The following is a 16,938-nucleotide window of genomic DNA, read 5'->3' as shown; positions in this document are numbered from 1 at the left end:
CTAAACTGTGGAATGGTCTGCCTGCTACTATAATGGATGCCCCTTCGGTCTCAGCTTTTAAATCCCGGCTAAAGACTCAATACTTCAGTTTAGCACACCCTGACTAGAGCTGCTGATTAACTGTACAGACTGCATCTCTGTTGTTAGTCATTAGCACTAAAACATAAGTAACATGATAGTTAGAATTGGATACTAACCCTCACCTATTCTGTTTCTCTTCTCTGTACTCAAATGTGACACTTGGTGCCCACGGCCCACCTGCCAAGTTGTTTTGCCTGCCTAAGGTAAAGTCATCCCTGATGGAGGATCGCGGGAATCGTGAGAAAGAGGGGTCCTTTCATCGGATTGGCTGGCCCAGTGCTGTTTCAGCCGTGGAATGGCCAAATGGGGGAGGCCGCTTGATGGATGAGGTCTCCAGGACTCTAAACATATCCAAATCCTATTATGTGATATCATATACTGTTAAATTCTGCTCCGTACTTCTACATTTTTTTTTTTTAATTCTAAAAAAATTTTTATTTTATACTGTATTGAGGATTTGTTCTGTTTTGTGTATTGTATTGTATTGACCCCCTTTTTTTGACATCCACTGCACGCCCAACCTACCTGGAAAGGGGTCTCTCTTTGAATTGTCTTTCCCAAGGTTTCTTCCATTTTTCCCTACAAGGTTTTTTTTGGGAGTTTTTCCTTGTCTTCTTAGAGAGTCAAGGCTGGGGGGCTATCAAGAGGCAGGGCCTATTAAAGCCCATTGTGGCACTTCCTGTGTGATTTTGGGCTGTACAAAAATAAACTGTATTGTATTGTATTGTTGCCGTTGAGTCTAGAGGTCTCTTGAGCATGAAGCTTTTACAAGATTTAAAGCATTTGGCGACATTGATATGGCCGTACAGTGGGTGTCTGGGGTCCTGTAGTTGCTTTAGGTTTTCCTGCTTACTTGCTACATTTCTTCTTCTGTCTGAGGGAGCAATGGCGGCCAAGATGTAGAGGACGTTGACAGGTGTCGGTTTTAGGCATCCTGTGATATAGCGACAGCTCTCGTTGAGCACAGGTTTTTTGGCATGTGATGACTGCTCCCAAACTGGTGGCCACTGGCGGTTACCTAGACTGGCCAATATGGAAAAGCCTTAACCGCCTGCGTACCAGGACTGGCAGATCCAAAGTCAATATTATCCAAGTGGGAATACACTGACAGCGATCTGTGTGACTGCGGGGAAAGACACACCATGGAACACCTCCTGATCGGCCGATTCCTGGACAAACCATGCCACCAACGGTTCTGGTTTTAAGGACTAGAGAAGAAGAAGCTAATAGCTAAGTTAGCTCGATAGATACATTATTGATCTTTATTAAAGTATAAGACAAGCTGTCCCAAAGCTGGCCACACTTCTAACGTTACTGCACCAAAACACTTCTGAGTTGCAACAGGAATTCTCAGCCAAATTCATTTCTTGCTACGGCCTTGTCGCTGCTCTTTGCCCCTCACAAAAATGTCTATTTTCGCGGCTTTACTGTTCCGCCCCGCATGCTCTGTCCGCCCACTCCAGGTCACGTGGCACGCAAAGGCGCGAGGGGAGGAAGTGACCCGCCCTCATTCCAGGACGCTGACGTCATGGCTATTTCTTTTTTTTTATGAATGAAAGGAATCCTGGTCGTGAGTAAATTGAGGAAAGGCGAGCTGACACTGTAACTAAACAAGGCGGCCCTGAACCGGAGCGGAGCTTCCAGGACCGAGGCGGCCAACTCACTACGCAGCTACCGCTCCAGTAAGTGACCGCGTCTACTGCTCGTGTGTGCGGCGCGACGCGACGCGACGCGGGCGGCGACGGCAGATGGGAGTGCGAGTCAGGCTGCTGACGCCGTTGTTGACATCGAATTGCTGCTCGGAACGCGGCGTGCGACCTGTTGGACGGGCTGGGGCTGAGGGAGACGACGGCGAACCGCTGAGATGTGCGTGCTTGGGTTTCAGGTGTCGTGCTGTATGTTTGTCTGTTTGTTTGTATTTGTGTTGCGCTGCATTCCAGGGTTCACCTTCGCGGCGCTCGCGTAACACGGCTAAGCGTCCCGAGCATGTGACTGGGTGGCAACGGAGCTTGTTTACGGGAAGGAGCAGGGAAAGGCAGCCAAATGGGGTTGCGCTCGGGGCGGGAGAGGGGCAGCGATCGATCAGTACGAGCTTCTGCACGGGGCCAGCATTTGGTATTCGGGAAGCTACGATGTCAACTTTTCCTACCGGTCAGTAGGAACACTAGTATCAATAATAAAGCAAGCGGATGCAAAGAGTACATGATCATGGATACATAACATGTGGTGGTCGGTCTCCGTAAAAGGCAATGGATTGAAAAGTCCATCTCGTGACGCATTTATTTATTTAAATAGACTGTACAGTTGTGATCGAAGCGAGAAATGGGTCCAGCAAGGCTGGGAACTTTCACTTCAGTAGCAGCTGAAGAGAAAGGGAAAGGAGATGCCGATTTCGTATAGCGGCGAAAGACGAAATGTCACTGCGTGTTGTGTTTGTAGTATGGTTTTTAGTATACTATAACGGATCGCTGAAAAACAGCCGCCCGGCCGGGATCGGTACCTACGGTTCATGTCAACTGTAAAAAAGAAAAGCAGAGCGCAGAAAATCTCTGGAGCGCTGCCAGTGCGGTGCTTTCTGTTTACTGGGCACGTCATTGATTTTGAGACCACCGTCCAAATAGTCAATAGAAGAGTATTTTTAACCTGTTCCCTTTCTCCTTGGCCGTCTTCTTTTCATTTTAATAATGTGAATCGCGTGGGTTGGGCGTTTTATGCTGAATCACTGTGAGTTTGGCAGTTATTCCTACAGACTTTGGTTTTTAAAACACACCTCTCACTTCTGCTTCGAGGTGCCCCGCCTCCGTTTTCCGATGGCACTGCCCTCCTCTTCGGAGCGACTCGGGAAACATCGACCAGCCTTGTCGCCTGCCTGTCGATTTGGCGACTTGCAGCCCACCCGGACGGCGGGGGTCCTGCGCGTAGGTCGTTGGAAAACTGACGAAAGGCGTCGTGGTGGTGCTGAGTCATTATCTGTTCAGAACCGGCTTCTCTCATTCTCTCTCTCTCTCTGTTTTTTTTTTCCATTTGTGAAGTCAACTTTGAAGCCGCCCACCAAACATTGCCTCGTGTGCATGGATAAAAAGAACGGCAATTATTTTATACGTGGGAAAACTGCAGGGCGTTGAAACGTTTAAAATTAGCGCACGCGGAGCCGAGGCTGGCGGCAGCCAATCCTGGACGGGACGGCACGGCAGTTGAGTGTTTTGCAAGATTAATTAGAAACAGCTTGCATTTCTTTTAAAGAAAGGAAGAATTGCACAATACTGCATGTTGTCAGCATATATCCTTGGGGGTTTAGATCGTGTAAAGTAAATAAACGTGAGTCATTTTGTGCATTTTTTTAAAATTTCTGAAGATCTAGGAATTCATATGGATGTTGTAACTTAAGCTTCCTCAATTGCATTTAGTTCAAGTTACTCACCTCTTTTTACTTTGTCTTTGGATGTGTCATGCAGGTTTCTATTCATTTTAATGAAAATGTGGTTTTTATAAAGAAGGAATGGTGCGATGGTGTTAACTAGGTTGGTGAGATAAAGCTGGCTGAATATGTGTATGAAATACTATGAATATACATGTGTATCAGATTTGTAAATACTGTTTACATTTCACTCAGTATATCCATATGTGTATTTATATATGTGTGTTTGTGTGTCCCATATCAATCTGCATGTTGAATATATCCAGACCATTTGGGACGGTAGTATCAAAAATATCTGAAGCCGCATGTTGTACTCAATATCTGTATTTACATCCATTTTGTGAAATTATTTTCTTTAGTGACAGGGCTTCCGGAAAGCAGCCCCCAACCAAGCATATTAGAAGAAGACGTCACATCTTTGTCACTACTCAAAGCGTTTTAGAGGGGGAAGCCACTTCAGCCACCACCAGTATGATGTGATGGCAGCCATTTTTTTTGCGTTAGTCTGCTCGCAATTAGCTATTAGCAGAGTGACATTAGTCAGTTAGGGACAGGGGTGATTAGGGGACCAGAATGACCAGGCTCAAGTGAACCATTTATCCAGGACATCGGGAAACACCCTACTTGTTACAAAGGATGCCCAGGGATCTTTTATGACCACAGAGAGTTGGGACTTAGGTTTGACATTTCACATGAAGAACAGCGCCATTTTTACAGCAAAGTGTCCCCATCACTGCACTTAGGCGTTGAGATCCACACACAGAGCACAGTGTAAGCTCACCACGATACCCTCACCAACTGTTTTTCCTGTAGCACCCCAAGTTTTTCTTAGATGGTCTTCCATCTTAATACTGGTTGGGCCCAGACGTGCTTAGTTTCAGGTGGATGACCTTTTCTGCAATGCAGGTGGTGCAGACCTCTGTCATTAGTGCCACATAGGGAAACTGGCCAAATTTATAATTTATTTTATTTGTTGAGCACCTTGCCAGTGCTGATGGTGCTAAACAAGGCCATTGGAAGAGTCTGAGTTATACTACTGTTGGTCGTTTATGGTTATACTGGCTGTGCTATACGTCTCAGACAAGTTAAAACCCAAGTAATCTCTGTAGACCTTAGCATTAACATTTGCAGTGCAACGTCTATTGAAATATATTTTGTAATGCATTTATTGATTTAGTAATAAAATGCATTGCATTAGTCATTTCAACAAATGACACATTTCAAACATTTGTAGTAGTTTGTGATGCACCATCTGTTGGAATGATAAATGCAATGCCCTTTCAGCAAGTATTCAGATCCGTTCAATGTCTGCACATTTTGCTGTGTTGGGCTAAAATTGTTTAAATTTCTTTTTTTTTTTCCCTAATCAAACGACACTCGACACCCCAGAAAGACAAGATGAAATGGGATGTTAGAATTTTTTGCCAATTTATTTTAAAATAAATAAATATTCTGTTGAGACAAGTATTCAGATCCTTTACTCAGGACCTCGTTGAAGTGCCTTTGGTAGCAATTAAGGCCTCAAGTCTTTTTGAGTTTGAAGTGACAAGCTTCACTCACTGGGATTTGCTGCCATTTATCTCTGCAGATCCTCTCAAGCTCCGTCAGGGTAGACGGGAACCATCAGTGGGTACCAGTTTTCAGGTCTTTATAGAGATGTTTGATTGGGTTCAAGTTCGGGTCACTCGAGAACGTTTACAAAGCTGATGTGAAGCCACTTCTGTTTTGTCTTTACTTTATGCTTAGGGTCCTGTTGGAAGGTGAACCGTTGACCCTTCTGAGCTCCAGAGCACTTTGGAGCAGGTTCTCTTTCAGGATGTCTCCCAGTTTTGCTCCATTCAGTTTTCCCTCAACCCTGTCTAACCATCCCATTCCCTGATACTGCCTCCACCATCCTTCACCGTTGGACTGGTATTGCACAGGTGGTGAGCGATACCATGATGCTTAGAATGAAGACCAAACAGTTCAATCTTGGTTTCATCAGACCAGAGAATCTTGTTTTTCATAGTCGGAAAGTCCTTTAGTAAGTTGGCTTTATGCAAACACCCAAGCAGATGTTTTTTGCGCCGTTTAGCCACTCTGCCATTCAACTTAGATAAGTGGAGTGTCACGGTGGTGGTTATCCTTCTGGAAGATTCTCTCATCTCCACAGAGATTTTTTTTTTTTTAAAGACAAAATGACCATCGGTTCTTGGTCACCACTCTTAAACAGGGCCCTCTTGTCCCGATTGCTCAGTTTGGCCAGGTGGCTAGCTCTAGGAAGAATTGAGGTTGTTTGAAACGTCTTCCGCTTAAGAATTATGGCGTTCACTATGCTCTTGCTAACCTTCCGGGGTGCAGATTTATTTTTGTACACCTCTCCAGATCCCTGCCTTGACACATTTCTATCTCTACGCTCTGCAGTAATTCCTTCAGCCTCATGCCTTGGTTTTTGCTCAACTGCAGGGCTTTCTATAGTCAGATGTGTCCCTGTCTCTGTCTAGGCTCTTAGCTTGTAGCTGGTGGTCCTCCTTTCAAAATTGTAACCATCTTGTATTTTGTTCTGAACTCTTCACTTGTGCTGATCAATCTTGTAACCTTGCCATGTGACATTTGCTCCCAAAAAAGTCTCCCAGAATGATGTCTACTCGGTTATGCTGACCTCTTTTGTAAGTCATTTCGGATAATCAAGAATAAGTAGACAGATTTTGGCTGCCAGTTTGAAGTATATACGTGTCATTTATTAAATAATATGTCATATCCTATATCTGTACACTGGTCATTTGTTATATAACATATATAGGTTCATAGTTATTATTTTTTATATTGTACATGTCTGAAGTGGTTATGGTCCTGTGCAGTTTTGTGTACAGCTTTTACACTCAAAATAAGAACTATTCTGAATGCTGGTGTCTTCAGCTGGGCAACTGTTTACGGAACAGACCTCTAAAGGCATGTTCCTTTTGTAGACGTAGCAAGTTGGATCTGCCATAATCAAATATTAATGCCTTTAAATGTTTAAACTTGTATTAGGTGCAACCGGTCAGGTCTCACCATCTTATTGCCACCTACAAGCTTGTTACTGATACCAGCTACTCATCATTGTCATTGTAAAGTCTTTTGTTTGTTTTGTGTGTGTGTGTGTAAATTTAGAGATGACATCACACTAATAGGCCTCAAACAATGATGAGCCCATATACTGGCACTGGTGCAGCCATAATAATTTGGACCTTTTAACATTCAAAAAATTCAGGAGATGATTATAGAGTTCAGAAAACCATCGCCTGCTCTCCGATCATTTGCTATGAATGGCTCCACCATTGGGATGTCAGATTCTTTCAAGTTTCTGGGCATTATCCTGTTACAAAACCTTAAGTGGGACAATAACATTTCATGTATTATTAAGGGCCCATCAGAGAATGAATTTCTTCACTAATGCAAAAATAACAATCTATATGTATATATGTATGTGTATATTATGTGTACTGTATGTATGTATATGTGTGTATGTATGTGTGTGTGTATATATATAATATATATATATATATATATATATATATACACACACAGTAATCCCTCGCTGTATCGCGCTTCGCCTTTCGCGGCTTCACTCTATCGCGGATTTTATATGTAAGCATATTTAAATATATATCGCGGATTTTTTGCTGGTTCGTGGATTTCTGCGGACAGTGGGTCTTTTAATTTCTTGTACATGCTTCCTCAGTTGGTTTGCCCAGTTGATTTCATAAAAGGGACGCTATTGGCAGATGGCTGAGAAGCTACCCAACTTACTTTTCTCTCTCTCTCTCTTGCGCTGACTTTCTCTGACCCTGACGTAGGGGAATTGAGCAGGGGGGCTGTTCGCACACCTAGACGATACGGACGCTCATCTAAAAATGCTGAAAGATTATCTTCACATTGCTACCTTCTGTGCAGCTGCTTCATGAAGCGACATGCTGCACGGTGCTTCACATACTTAAAAGCTCGAAGGGCACGTATTGATTTTCGATTGTTTGTTTTTCTCTGTCTCTCTCTCTTTCTCTGCTCCTGACGGAGGGGGTGTGAGCTGCCGTCTTCAACAGCTTTGTGCCCCGGTGCTTCGCATACTTAAAAGCCAAACAGCCCTATTGATTTGTTTGCTTTTCTCTATCTCTCTGACATTATCTGCTCCTGACGCGCACTCCTTTGAAGAGGAAGATATGTTTGCATTCTTTTAATTGTGAGACGGAACTGTCATCTCTGTCTTGTCATGGAGCACAGTTTAAACTTTTGAAAAAGAGACAAATGTTTGTTTGCAGTGTTTGAATAACGTTCCTGTCTCTCTACAACCTCCTGTGTTTCTGCGCAAATCTGTGACCCAAGCATGACAATATAAAAATAACCATATAAACATATGGTTTCTACTTTGCGGATTTTCTTATTTCGCGGGTGGCTCTGGAACGCAACCCCCGCGATGGAGGAGGGATTACTGTATATATATACATGTTGCATAGCTTACTGTCAAATAATGCAAAGAGTACGTGACACGTATTTCGCCCTAATTCTGGGCTCATCAGGCGTACACACTCACTGCACCCCCTCTCAGGGATCGAACCTCGGACATCAGCGTCAGAGGCAAAGCCTCTTTGTTGCGCCATGGCGTGTGGTTCATTTATTTTGACAGCATGTAGATCGGGGTAATTACATTCAGGACATTCGTAGCCTGAATGACAATCTGATTGTATGGGTGGTTATATGTATATATATATATATATGTATATGTGTGTTTGTGTGTATATGTCTATGTATATATATATATTGTGGCAGGGACGCTCCTTCACTCTATATTCATGGGGAGCATCAATGGACGGTGCAATACCTCCCCCTGGACACTAGATGGCCACCCCCCTGGGTTGGAGCGGTGCCTTGGTGTCCCGCAGGGCTCCATGGGAATTGGAATTAGATACAGCCCTGTTGGGTCCCGCAGGCACCACCAGGGGGTGCTGCAGCTGGGACTCCTGAGCCCGTATGGGCAGCGTATTCGCCACACCCGGAAGTGCAGCCGGAACTTGGCAATCAACCACCTGGAGCACTGCTGGATGGACTATAAAAGGGCCCAGCAACACCACTCAAGGGCCAGAGTTGGGAGGAGGAGGAGGACAAAGCTTAGAGGAGGAGAGGTGGTGCAAAGGAGAGTGTTGTGGTGTTTTGTTTGTGTCTTTTGGGACTGTGTTGTGCCTGTGGGAGTCACAGGGAAGACGTGCCCCACAGGTGAAGATAAATAAAAATTTATTTATGTTTATTCGTGCCTCCAGTGTGAGTCTGTGTCAGGTCAGGTGCCTATATAGTGCCCTTTACTATATATATATATATACGTGTGTGTGTGTATGTGTATATATATATATATGTGTGTGGAGTTCTGCTTTTCAGTTCACCCACTCTGATGATCTGAAAGTAGACTTCACTGGAAGTGTGTCCAGTGTGGTTTTATATTTTGTATTCATGCTGTAACACATATTTGCAGATGTGTGTCTTGTGTTTTTCCCTCTTAGTGTTTTTTTGTAAAAATGTTACAATCGAGTAGTAGATTTTTGAAGATCAGATACTGGGCTTAACAGTCACTCTGGTGTTCAATAATCACAGATGGTCTGCTTTGAGCCAAAACCAAAGCAAGTAAATACAGCCCTCTGAGCCGTTCTGTATTGTTGACTCACTTGTTGTGCTTTACATTTGAACCTTCAATTAGGCTAACGTCTTTTTAATACAGCAGAGGTAGTTGACCACCAACAAAGTAAAATCACAGTGGAGGTTTAGGCTGCCTGACCCCTCAATGTGAGAAATGAAAACTGCTGAGTCAGTAGATGTGGCAATAAGAAGTGGCGTCATCACTGAGCCAGAATGAACTCTCCCAAACAAGGTTAGCAGGTAATGTTTGTGTTCAGGCCAGCAGTCATAACTCTTGTCAAACCAGCATTCTTCAGAATAGATATGCATACCAAGAAGCAACACATGTATACAGCCTGTATAGCATTTGATTTGGTAAAATGTCAAGGTGTAAAGTTACAACTGGCAGGTAATTTGATTTAAAAAAAACAAAACAAACGAGGTATAAAGTAACAATTGAAGAGCTTACATGTGGTACTGATGAGTTTGACTTCCAAGAAACTACTGATGCATTTTGCTAGAGCAGCATGAATATACAAGAATGCGCTTCCCAAACTGTTTGTTAGTCACTGGATGACTAGCAAGAGGTCTAAAAAAAGAAGAGCAACGGACAAGCAGGCAACGCTTTAATAAGCAGATGCTGACACATAGCTTGTATTTTTAAAAGTGGGGTAATCTGTGGTACCGCAATATTTTTGTTGGACTTGTTGGTGAGGTGGAACGAGGTATAAATGAGTTCATAACCACAGCTAAAACCAAAGGTCTGCCACAAAGAGTCAGTAAAGCAGCCCTGTGAAGACATTACTGTAGGGCAGAGGTTAGTGCTGCCAATGAGTCCAGGTTAGTCTGAATGATGGCATAAAAGATTAATAGATATCAGTTGTTGTGTTATTATAATGACCTTCCTTTTCATAATAATTTAGACACACGGAGTGCAGTACTAGTGCATTTACAGCATATACAATATAATACAAGTAGGCCTGTTCAATGTTGCTACCAGCCTGTGCCCAGTGAGATAGGTGGAACTGTTAATGAATTAAAGTGTTTTAGTTGATGGATGATTTATACTGTTACAATGCCTCCCCTCATGACCCCGATTTGGAAATAGAAAGTTTTGCTGGGGGTTTAACCCAAAGAGTCAGTATTATCCAATGTTGTTTTACGAGCATGGAGAAATGACCATCTATAAAAACAGTCTTAATGGTACAAAAGTAACTCTGTCTGTTTGAATCGCGTCAAGCATTTTCGGACCTCTGTTCAATGAATATGCTAGTCCTTTCATCCCTCTTTCTTTGTGTTTCTTGTTGCCTTTCTTTGTTGGACATTCCAGCCCTGGTGTGGATGCCGAATGACGTGATGCCTTGACATAGCCCACACAGTCTTACGCCAGTCCCTTGGCTTTGTTCATCTGTCATTCCCATCCTTTTGTGGATGTTATATGATCATTACGCCCAGGCACAGACGCTGGATGTTTTATCACTTTTATTTATTTTATACATATTCTAGCTGTGATACAAGTCTAACATGGACTGAAATTTAAGTAATCAACATTGACTTCAGCGGGAATGTTCGCAGTGCACCATGTAATGCATATGTCTCTATTATATGCCATTTGGCATAGGATTTGTAAAAGCAGCATTAACGTTTGTGATGTGTTATCTGTTGAAATGAGAAAAGCACTGCATTTAGAAAAAATATTTTCTCCATCTTTTGGAATGACAGAATCATAGCAACTGGACAGACACAAGAGAGACACACAGATACTTATTCTTTTATTATGGGGCACTAGCTATATTACCTTTGAAAGATGGGTTGAAATCAAATTAATTAATATAAACCTCTGTATTAGCGTTTGCAATGCACCATCTATTGAAATGTATTTTGTAATGCATGTAGTAAAAAAATGCATTGGGTTTGTCATTCCAACAGATGGTGCATCACAAACATTTCTAGTAATAAAATGTGTTACTACAAATGTTTGTGAAGTGCCATCTGTTGGAATGACAAATAAAATGTATGTATCTCTGTTATATGCCATTTGCTATGGGACACAAAAGCAGAGCTAATGTTTGTGATGTGCCATCTGTAGCAAATGAAAAATGCAACGCTTATGTCTCTGTTATATGCCATTTGGAATGGAATGTGTAAAAGCAGAGCTAATGTTTGTGATGTGCCATCTGTAGCAAATGACAAATGCAATGCTTATGTCTGTTATATGCCATTTGGAATGGAATGTGTAAAAGCAATGCTAATGTTTGTGATGTGCCATCTGGTGGAAATAACAAATGCAACGCTTATGTGTCTGTTATATGCGATTTGGAATGGAATTCGTAACAGCAGTGGTAACGTTTGTGATGTGCCATCTATTGGAATGACAAATGCAATGCATTTTATTAGTATACATGTCTGTGATGCGCCACCTCCAGGAACAGAACATAGCAATATTCAGAAACTAATCCTTTAATTAACATTGATAGAAATTACAGCATGCATGTCCATCATTTTTTTTTTTTTCTTTTTTAAATTCATGTTCCATGTATGAGTGTGAGTGAGCGTGTGTGTAGCGTGCCACCTCAGGATGATTCCTGATAGTCCTCAGCCGTCTGCGTTGTCATTCACAAAATGGACAGCCTTGTTTTTTTTCTTGCCTGTCTTACGTCTTAGTGTGTGAAATGTTCCATATCATGCCTTTGATTTCAAAGTTACTTCTAAACAAGTGCAAATGTAAACACCATTGGGTCTTTCTGGGAGCATATAGATTTCAAATTGGTAAATCCAGTACAATTAGGGTGTACATATAAATCTTTAAATGACTGGAGTTCCAATAACTTATTTTAACCAAAGCATTTACAGTGTCAATTAAATGCAAAATGGGAGACAGGAAGCAACCTCTAAAAAGGACTTTGGGTTTATGCTGACAAATTTTAATCATCTAAACAATGTGCAGAAGCAATTTAAAAAGGCAAATAAAAATGTCAGTTGATATTGTAAAAATATACAATAAATCAGACAGTATAATGCACTAGTCAGACTGCATTTGGAGTGCTGTGTGCAGTTCTGGTCACCACACTACAAGAAAGACATAGCAGCACTTGAAGCTGTGCAGAGGAGAGCAACCAAGTGCACCCCAGGACTTTAGGACATGTCCCACTAACTCTGATTATTAAATGTGTTTAGGCTCGAGCTGAGGAGACTGCGTGGGGACCTAGCCCAGATCTTCATAATTCTCAAAAGCTTCATTTAAGTAGGTCCAGCCAAATTAGCTTAAGGGTGAATCTCATACTGGAGGACACCAGTAAAAATGAAGGGGAAGTGAATTTAAGACTAAAGCCAGAAAGCACTTCTTTACACAAAGAGTTGAGGAAATCTGAAACAAACTACCAAGATGTGTAGTTGAAGTAGAAGCCTTTTAAGCATCTGAATGAGATATTGGCACAGCTTAGCTTTTAGCTAAACAAACAAGCCTGATGGACTGAATGGTCTCCACCCCGTTTGTCAAATGTCTTATGTTATACATTAAAGTCTCAAGATGCCCGACTTCTAATGGTTCCTAATAACTAGTTATTTTGAAAGGTTGAACCTTTAGCTGCCAAACCCCAAAACCATGGAATGAGTCACCACCTTCCGTAAGGGATGTTCAGTGAGGTCTCCGTATTTAAGTCCAGGCTGAAGACTCACTACTTTGTTGTAATGTTCCCCAATTCAAGTCGCTAACTAGGTGCTCATATTGCCTCCCTGTTTGTTACTCATTTGTCCAAAGGTAAAGCTTTTTGAGAATTATGAACTGCTACTGACCTTCCTCAATCCTGTTTCTTTTCTCTGTATCCTGCTGTGGCACATGGTACCACTGCTTCATTGTTAAGTTTCTACTGCAGCTCACGGGATGTGAGAGACTGTGAGTCTTGTGATGAATGATGAAAGGATGTCCTCTTCATTTTCTACTGTTCAATATGTGCTTATGAAATTGTTGAATGTCCAGTTGGGGACACTCGGCTGCTCTGTGACTTGTGTCAGGTATAACTGACTGTGGATTCTGAAGAAGTTTACTTTCCCCAGCAAGTCTGTTGACTTTTGTTTTTGTTTCCTCTCCACCTCTACCCACTGGCCATGTCTCATTTATAAAGGACTTTATTGTCATGATTTGTTTATCCATCCATCCATTTTCCAACCCGCTGAATCCGAACACAGGGTCACGGGGGTCTGCTGGAGCCAATCCCAGCCAACACAGGGCACAAGGCAGGAACCAATCCCGGGCAGGGTGCCAACCCACCGCAGATGATTTGTTTATGTTAATCAAATTTGAAATTGCTCAAAAAGTATTCAGAGACCTCCAGTTTTTCTCATATTTTGTTACGTTGCAGCAACACTCAATACTCCTGAACGACAAAGTGAAAAGAAAATTTTAGACATTTTTGCTAACTGAAATATCCCACTGACACAAGTCTTCGGACACTTTGCTGTGACACTTGAAGTTTGACTCGGGTGCATCCTCATTCTGTTGATTATCTTTGGAGTCAACCTGTGGTCAATTCAATTGATTGCACATAAGGAGGAAGGACACACAGTTGTCTATAGGCAGTCCCACAGCTGAACAAAAATCAAGACTTGAAATTGAAGGAATTACCTGCAGAGCTTATTTGAGGAGGGCCACCGAAAAAATGTCTGCAGCATTTGAAGGTTTTTAACAGTGCAGTGGCCTCCATAATTTTCAAGTGGAAGAAGTTTGGAACAACCATGACTGTTGATAGAAGTGGCTGCCCAGTGAAACTGAACACCTGAGGGAGAAGGGCTTCAGCAAGAGTGGTGACGAAGAACTCAATCGGCCACTCTGGCTGAGCACTAGAGAACCAGTGTGGAGATGGGGGAACCTTCCAGAAGGGCAACCATCATTGTCATGTAAATTTGCATGGTATACCAAAAACCAAAATTTTGAACTGGTAGGGTACCAACACTTCCAAATTTTCAGTACCGGAAGTAAATGTAAGCTTTCTTCCCAATCTCCCCAATCCATGGCCCTTTCCCTCAACAGTTAGTGGATATGTGGAAAAATTTGCATTCAGTAGGCTTTATGAAACAAAACTACAAGCTTCAACACAGTCTAGACTCTACTGAAACTCCCCATGGCTTTAATGTGATCAGGACTTCATCACGGACCCCACACCCCTTTTTGCATCCACACGATCGGGACATTACAGGGACCTTCCCACCCCCTGACTCCCTTATTTCTTCATTGCGATCATGACTTCATAGGTGAGTACCTCGAGCCATACCCCGCTCCCCAATTTGCCTTGACGATTGCACACTTCATGCTATCAGGATGGAAGTGGTGTGCAGTGTGACATGATGGTGTGGTACACCAGAGAGGCAAGAAGAAGAAGGAGAGGTTTTGGGGATATCCGTTATTTGCTTTGGAACAGTTTTGGTGCTGTTACTGAGGACCAAAAGCTGGTATCAATACTGAAGTTAAAATTTTAGAACCAGTCTAACTGTACTGCCACACTCTACTGATGTGGTCTATATGATACTAGATAAGAAAGCCCACTTTGACTCTTCAAAAAGACACCCAAAGGGCTCTCAGACCATCAGAAACAGGATTCTCCGATCTGATGAGACCAAGATTGAACTGTATGGCCTCAATTCTAAGCATCATATCTGGAGGACACCAGGCAGTGCTCATCACTTGCACAGTAGCATTCCAACAGTGGAGCATGGTGGTGGCAGACTCAAGCTGTGAGGTTGGGGACTGGGAGACTAGTCATGATTGACAGGGAAACTGAATGGAGCAAAGTACAGAGATCTATCATGAAAACCTGCTCCAGAGCACCCAGGACCTCAGAATGGGCTGAAGGGTTCACCTGCCAACAGGTCAAAGACAAAACAGTGGCTTAGGGACAACTCTGTGAATGTTCTTGAGTGGCCCATCCAGATGTCCCTAGAGAAGTAGCATCTACTGACTGGGTGGGTGTGGAGGGGATCATCAGAGAACAGTAGCAGAAAATCCCCAAATCCAGGGGTGCAAAGCTTGTCATGTCAAACCCAAGAAAACAACGGGCTCGAGTCGCTGCCAAAGGTACTTCAACTAAGCGTTGATTAAAGTTTCTGAACACTTAAGTTTTAATGAATTTGCAAAACAATTTCTGAAAACCTGCTTTCACTTTGTCATTCTGGGGGTATTGTGTGTTGCCTTATGAGAAGGAAAAACAGAATTTAATTTATTTTAGCATGGTGGCCCTCACCAGGAAAAGCAGAGGAGAAGATGAGATGAGGCTGCAACAAAACAAAATGTGAAAAAAGTGACAGGGTCCGAATACTTTCTAAACACACGGTATGGTAAAGTTACACAGTTTAGTAATTCATCATTAGTGCGTTTATAGCTGTACATTTATGCCGGTGTTATGAGACTGAAGCACACAATACCAAAATAGATGGACTGGAGTAGCATCTCTTTAGTTGATGTTAACAGAGATTGACCTCCTACGTTGCCCTTTTTCTACAATTTTTCACCCATGGACTAAACCACTGGATTCCATGGTGCAAGGCCGTGTTTTGTTTTGCTTTGTTTTTTAAGGCGCACGTCGACATGCTGTGTAACCCCAAATCAGTCAGTTTAAGCTGTCCTCCAATCGTACAAAAATGCACGCAAATAAGTGTAGTATGGCTTTGTACTTCAATACACTCCAATGGAGTCTGACATCGTACATTTCTATATAAAGCTGAGACTGGTTGGATGCGGTTATTACTTAGCAGTCATACTTAACTCCTTTTGAAGAGCACATCATTAGAGTCAGTTCTGTGACACATTTAGTCTGTGAAAGTTTTAGTTTGGTCCTCTTTTTTTGAATTTGCAAGCTTTCTTCCTTGTTTTCAAAAGTGTGGTGCTGCAAACACAAGCTCTGCCTTCTGGCTTTGGCAGATAAGGGCCTTAGCTGCTGATAAAAAGCCGAAGGCTGCTGCTGCAAGCCCTCAGTTCCTCTCAATACTCGGAACTGGTGGCACAAGCCTGACTGTCACAGGTCATGTTGCAAAGCAAGCTCAACACAGACCATGGTATAGCCCAGCCGGTGCTGGGGTCCAGCTTGCCATTCTTCTGCCCCCATCCCGTCACCCATTTTTTGAAAAGCCTGGATCCTATCCTATAAAACAGTTGAGGCATGCTGGAAAGTCCTCTTGGGAAGTTTAGGAATAGATATACTTTGTGCTGTGAAGACAAGAGGTATCCTCTCGTCACATGGTGGTGCATGCTGTGAATTGTGGTCCTTTTTAAATTGCATGTGTTGGTTTATTTAGTAATTCAGACTGACCCTGTGTGGGTGTATGTGATGTGACTAGTTCTGGCAATGAGCTGGCATCTTGTCTGGGGCTGTTTCCTGTCTTGTACCAAGTGTTGCTGAGATAGGCTCTGGCACCCACCAGGGTCGTTGAGTCGGTACACAACACTTTTGACTCTGACTTTATAATTTCTGGTATCTCCGATTCCTCAATTTGTAATTAGAATCTGACTTCTAGGGTAGCATGGTGGCACAATGTCAGAGCTGCTACCTTGCAATTAGGAAACCAGGGTTTACATCCTGGATCCTCCTTGTGTGGAGTTTGGATGTTCTGCCCATGTCTGCATTGGTTTCCTCCGGGTGTCTCGGTTTAATCCCACTGCCCAAAGACATGCAGGTTAGGTGGATTAGTGATACTAAATTAGGGCGTGTGTGTGTTTATCCTGTGATGGACTGGCACCCTGTCCAGGTTTTGTTCCTGCCTCATGACCTATGCTAGCTAGGGAAGGCTCTAGCATCCCCTGCAACCCTGTTCAAACCCGCTTAGTC

At 42.8% G+C, this 16,938-nt stretch overlaps 1 protein-coding gene across 4 annotated transcripts in view; it reads left to right on the top strand.

Moving 5' to 3' along the window:
• Window positions 1-1,585: 1,585 nt before the first annotated feature.
• LOC114661855 (transcription factor MafK-like) overlaps window positions 1,586-16,938 on the top strand; it is a 31,364-nt gene continuing 16,011 nt past the window's right edge. Inside the window, exon 1 of one of the 4 annotated variants that reach the window (XM_028815069.2) lies at window positions 1,586-1,763. Coding sequence is in view for 2 of the 4 variants with exons in the window: in XM_051934624.1 (XP_051790584.1) it covers window positions 1,830-1,966 (137 nt within the window). In the remaining 2 variants the exon portion in view is untranslated. The other 3 variants (XM_051934624.1, XM_028815068.2, XM_028815070.2) reach the window with 3 other exon arrangements.

Source organism: Erpetoichthys calabaricus, chromosome 12, assembly GCF_900747795.2.
Source record: "Erpetoichthys calabaricus chromosome 12, fErpCal1.3, whole genome shotgun sequence".
In the NCBI taxonomy this organism is placed as follows: domain Eukaryota; kingdom Metazoa; phylum Chordata; class Cladistia; order Polypteriformes; family Polypteridae; genus Erpetoichthys; species Erpetoichthys calabaricus.
Note: the sequence above shows the minus strand (reverse complement) of the source record. Positions and strands in the feature narration are given on the sequence as shown.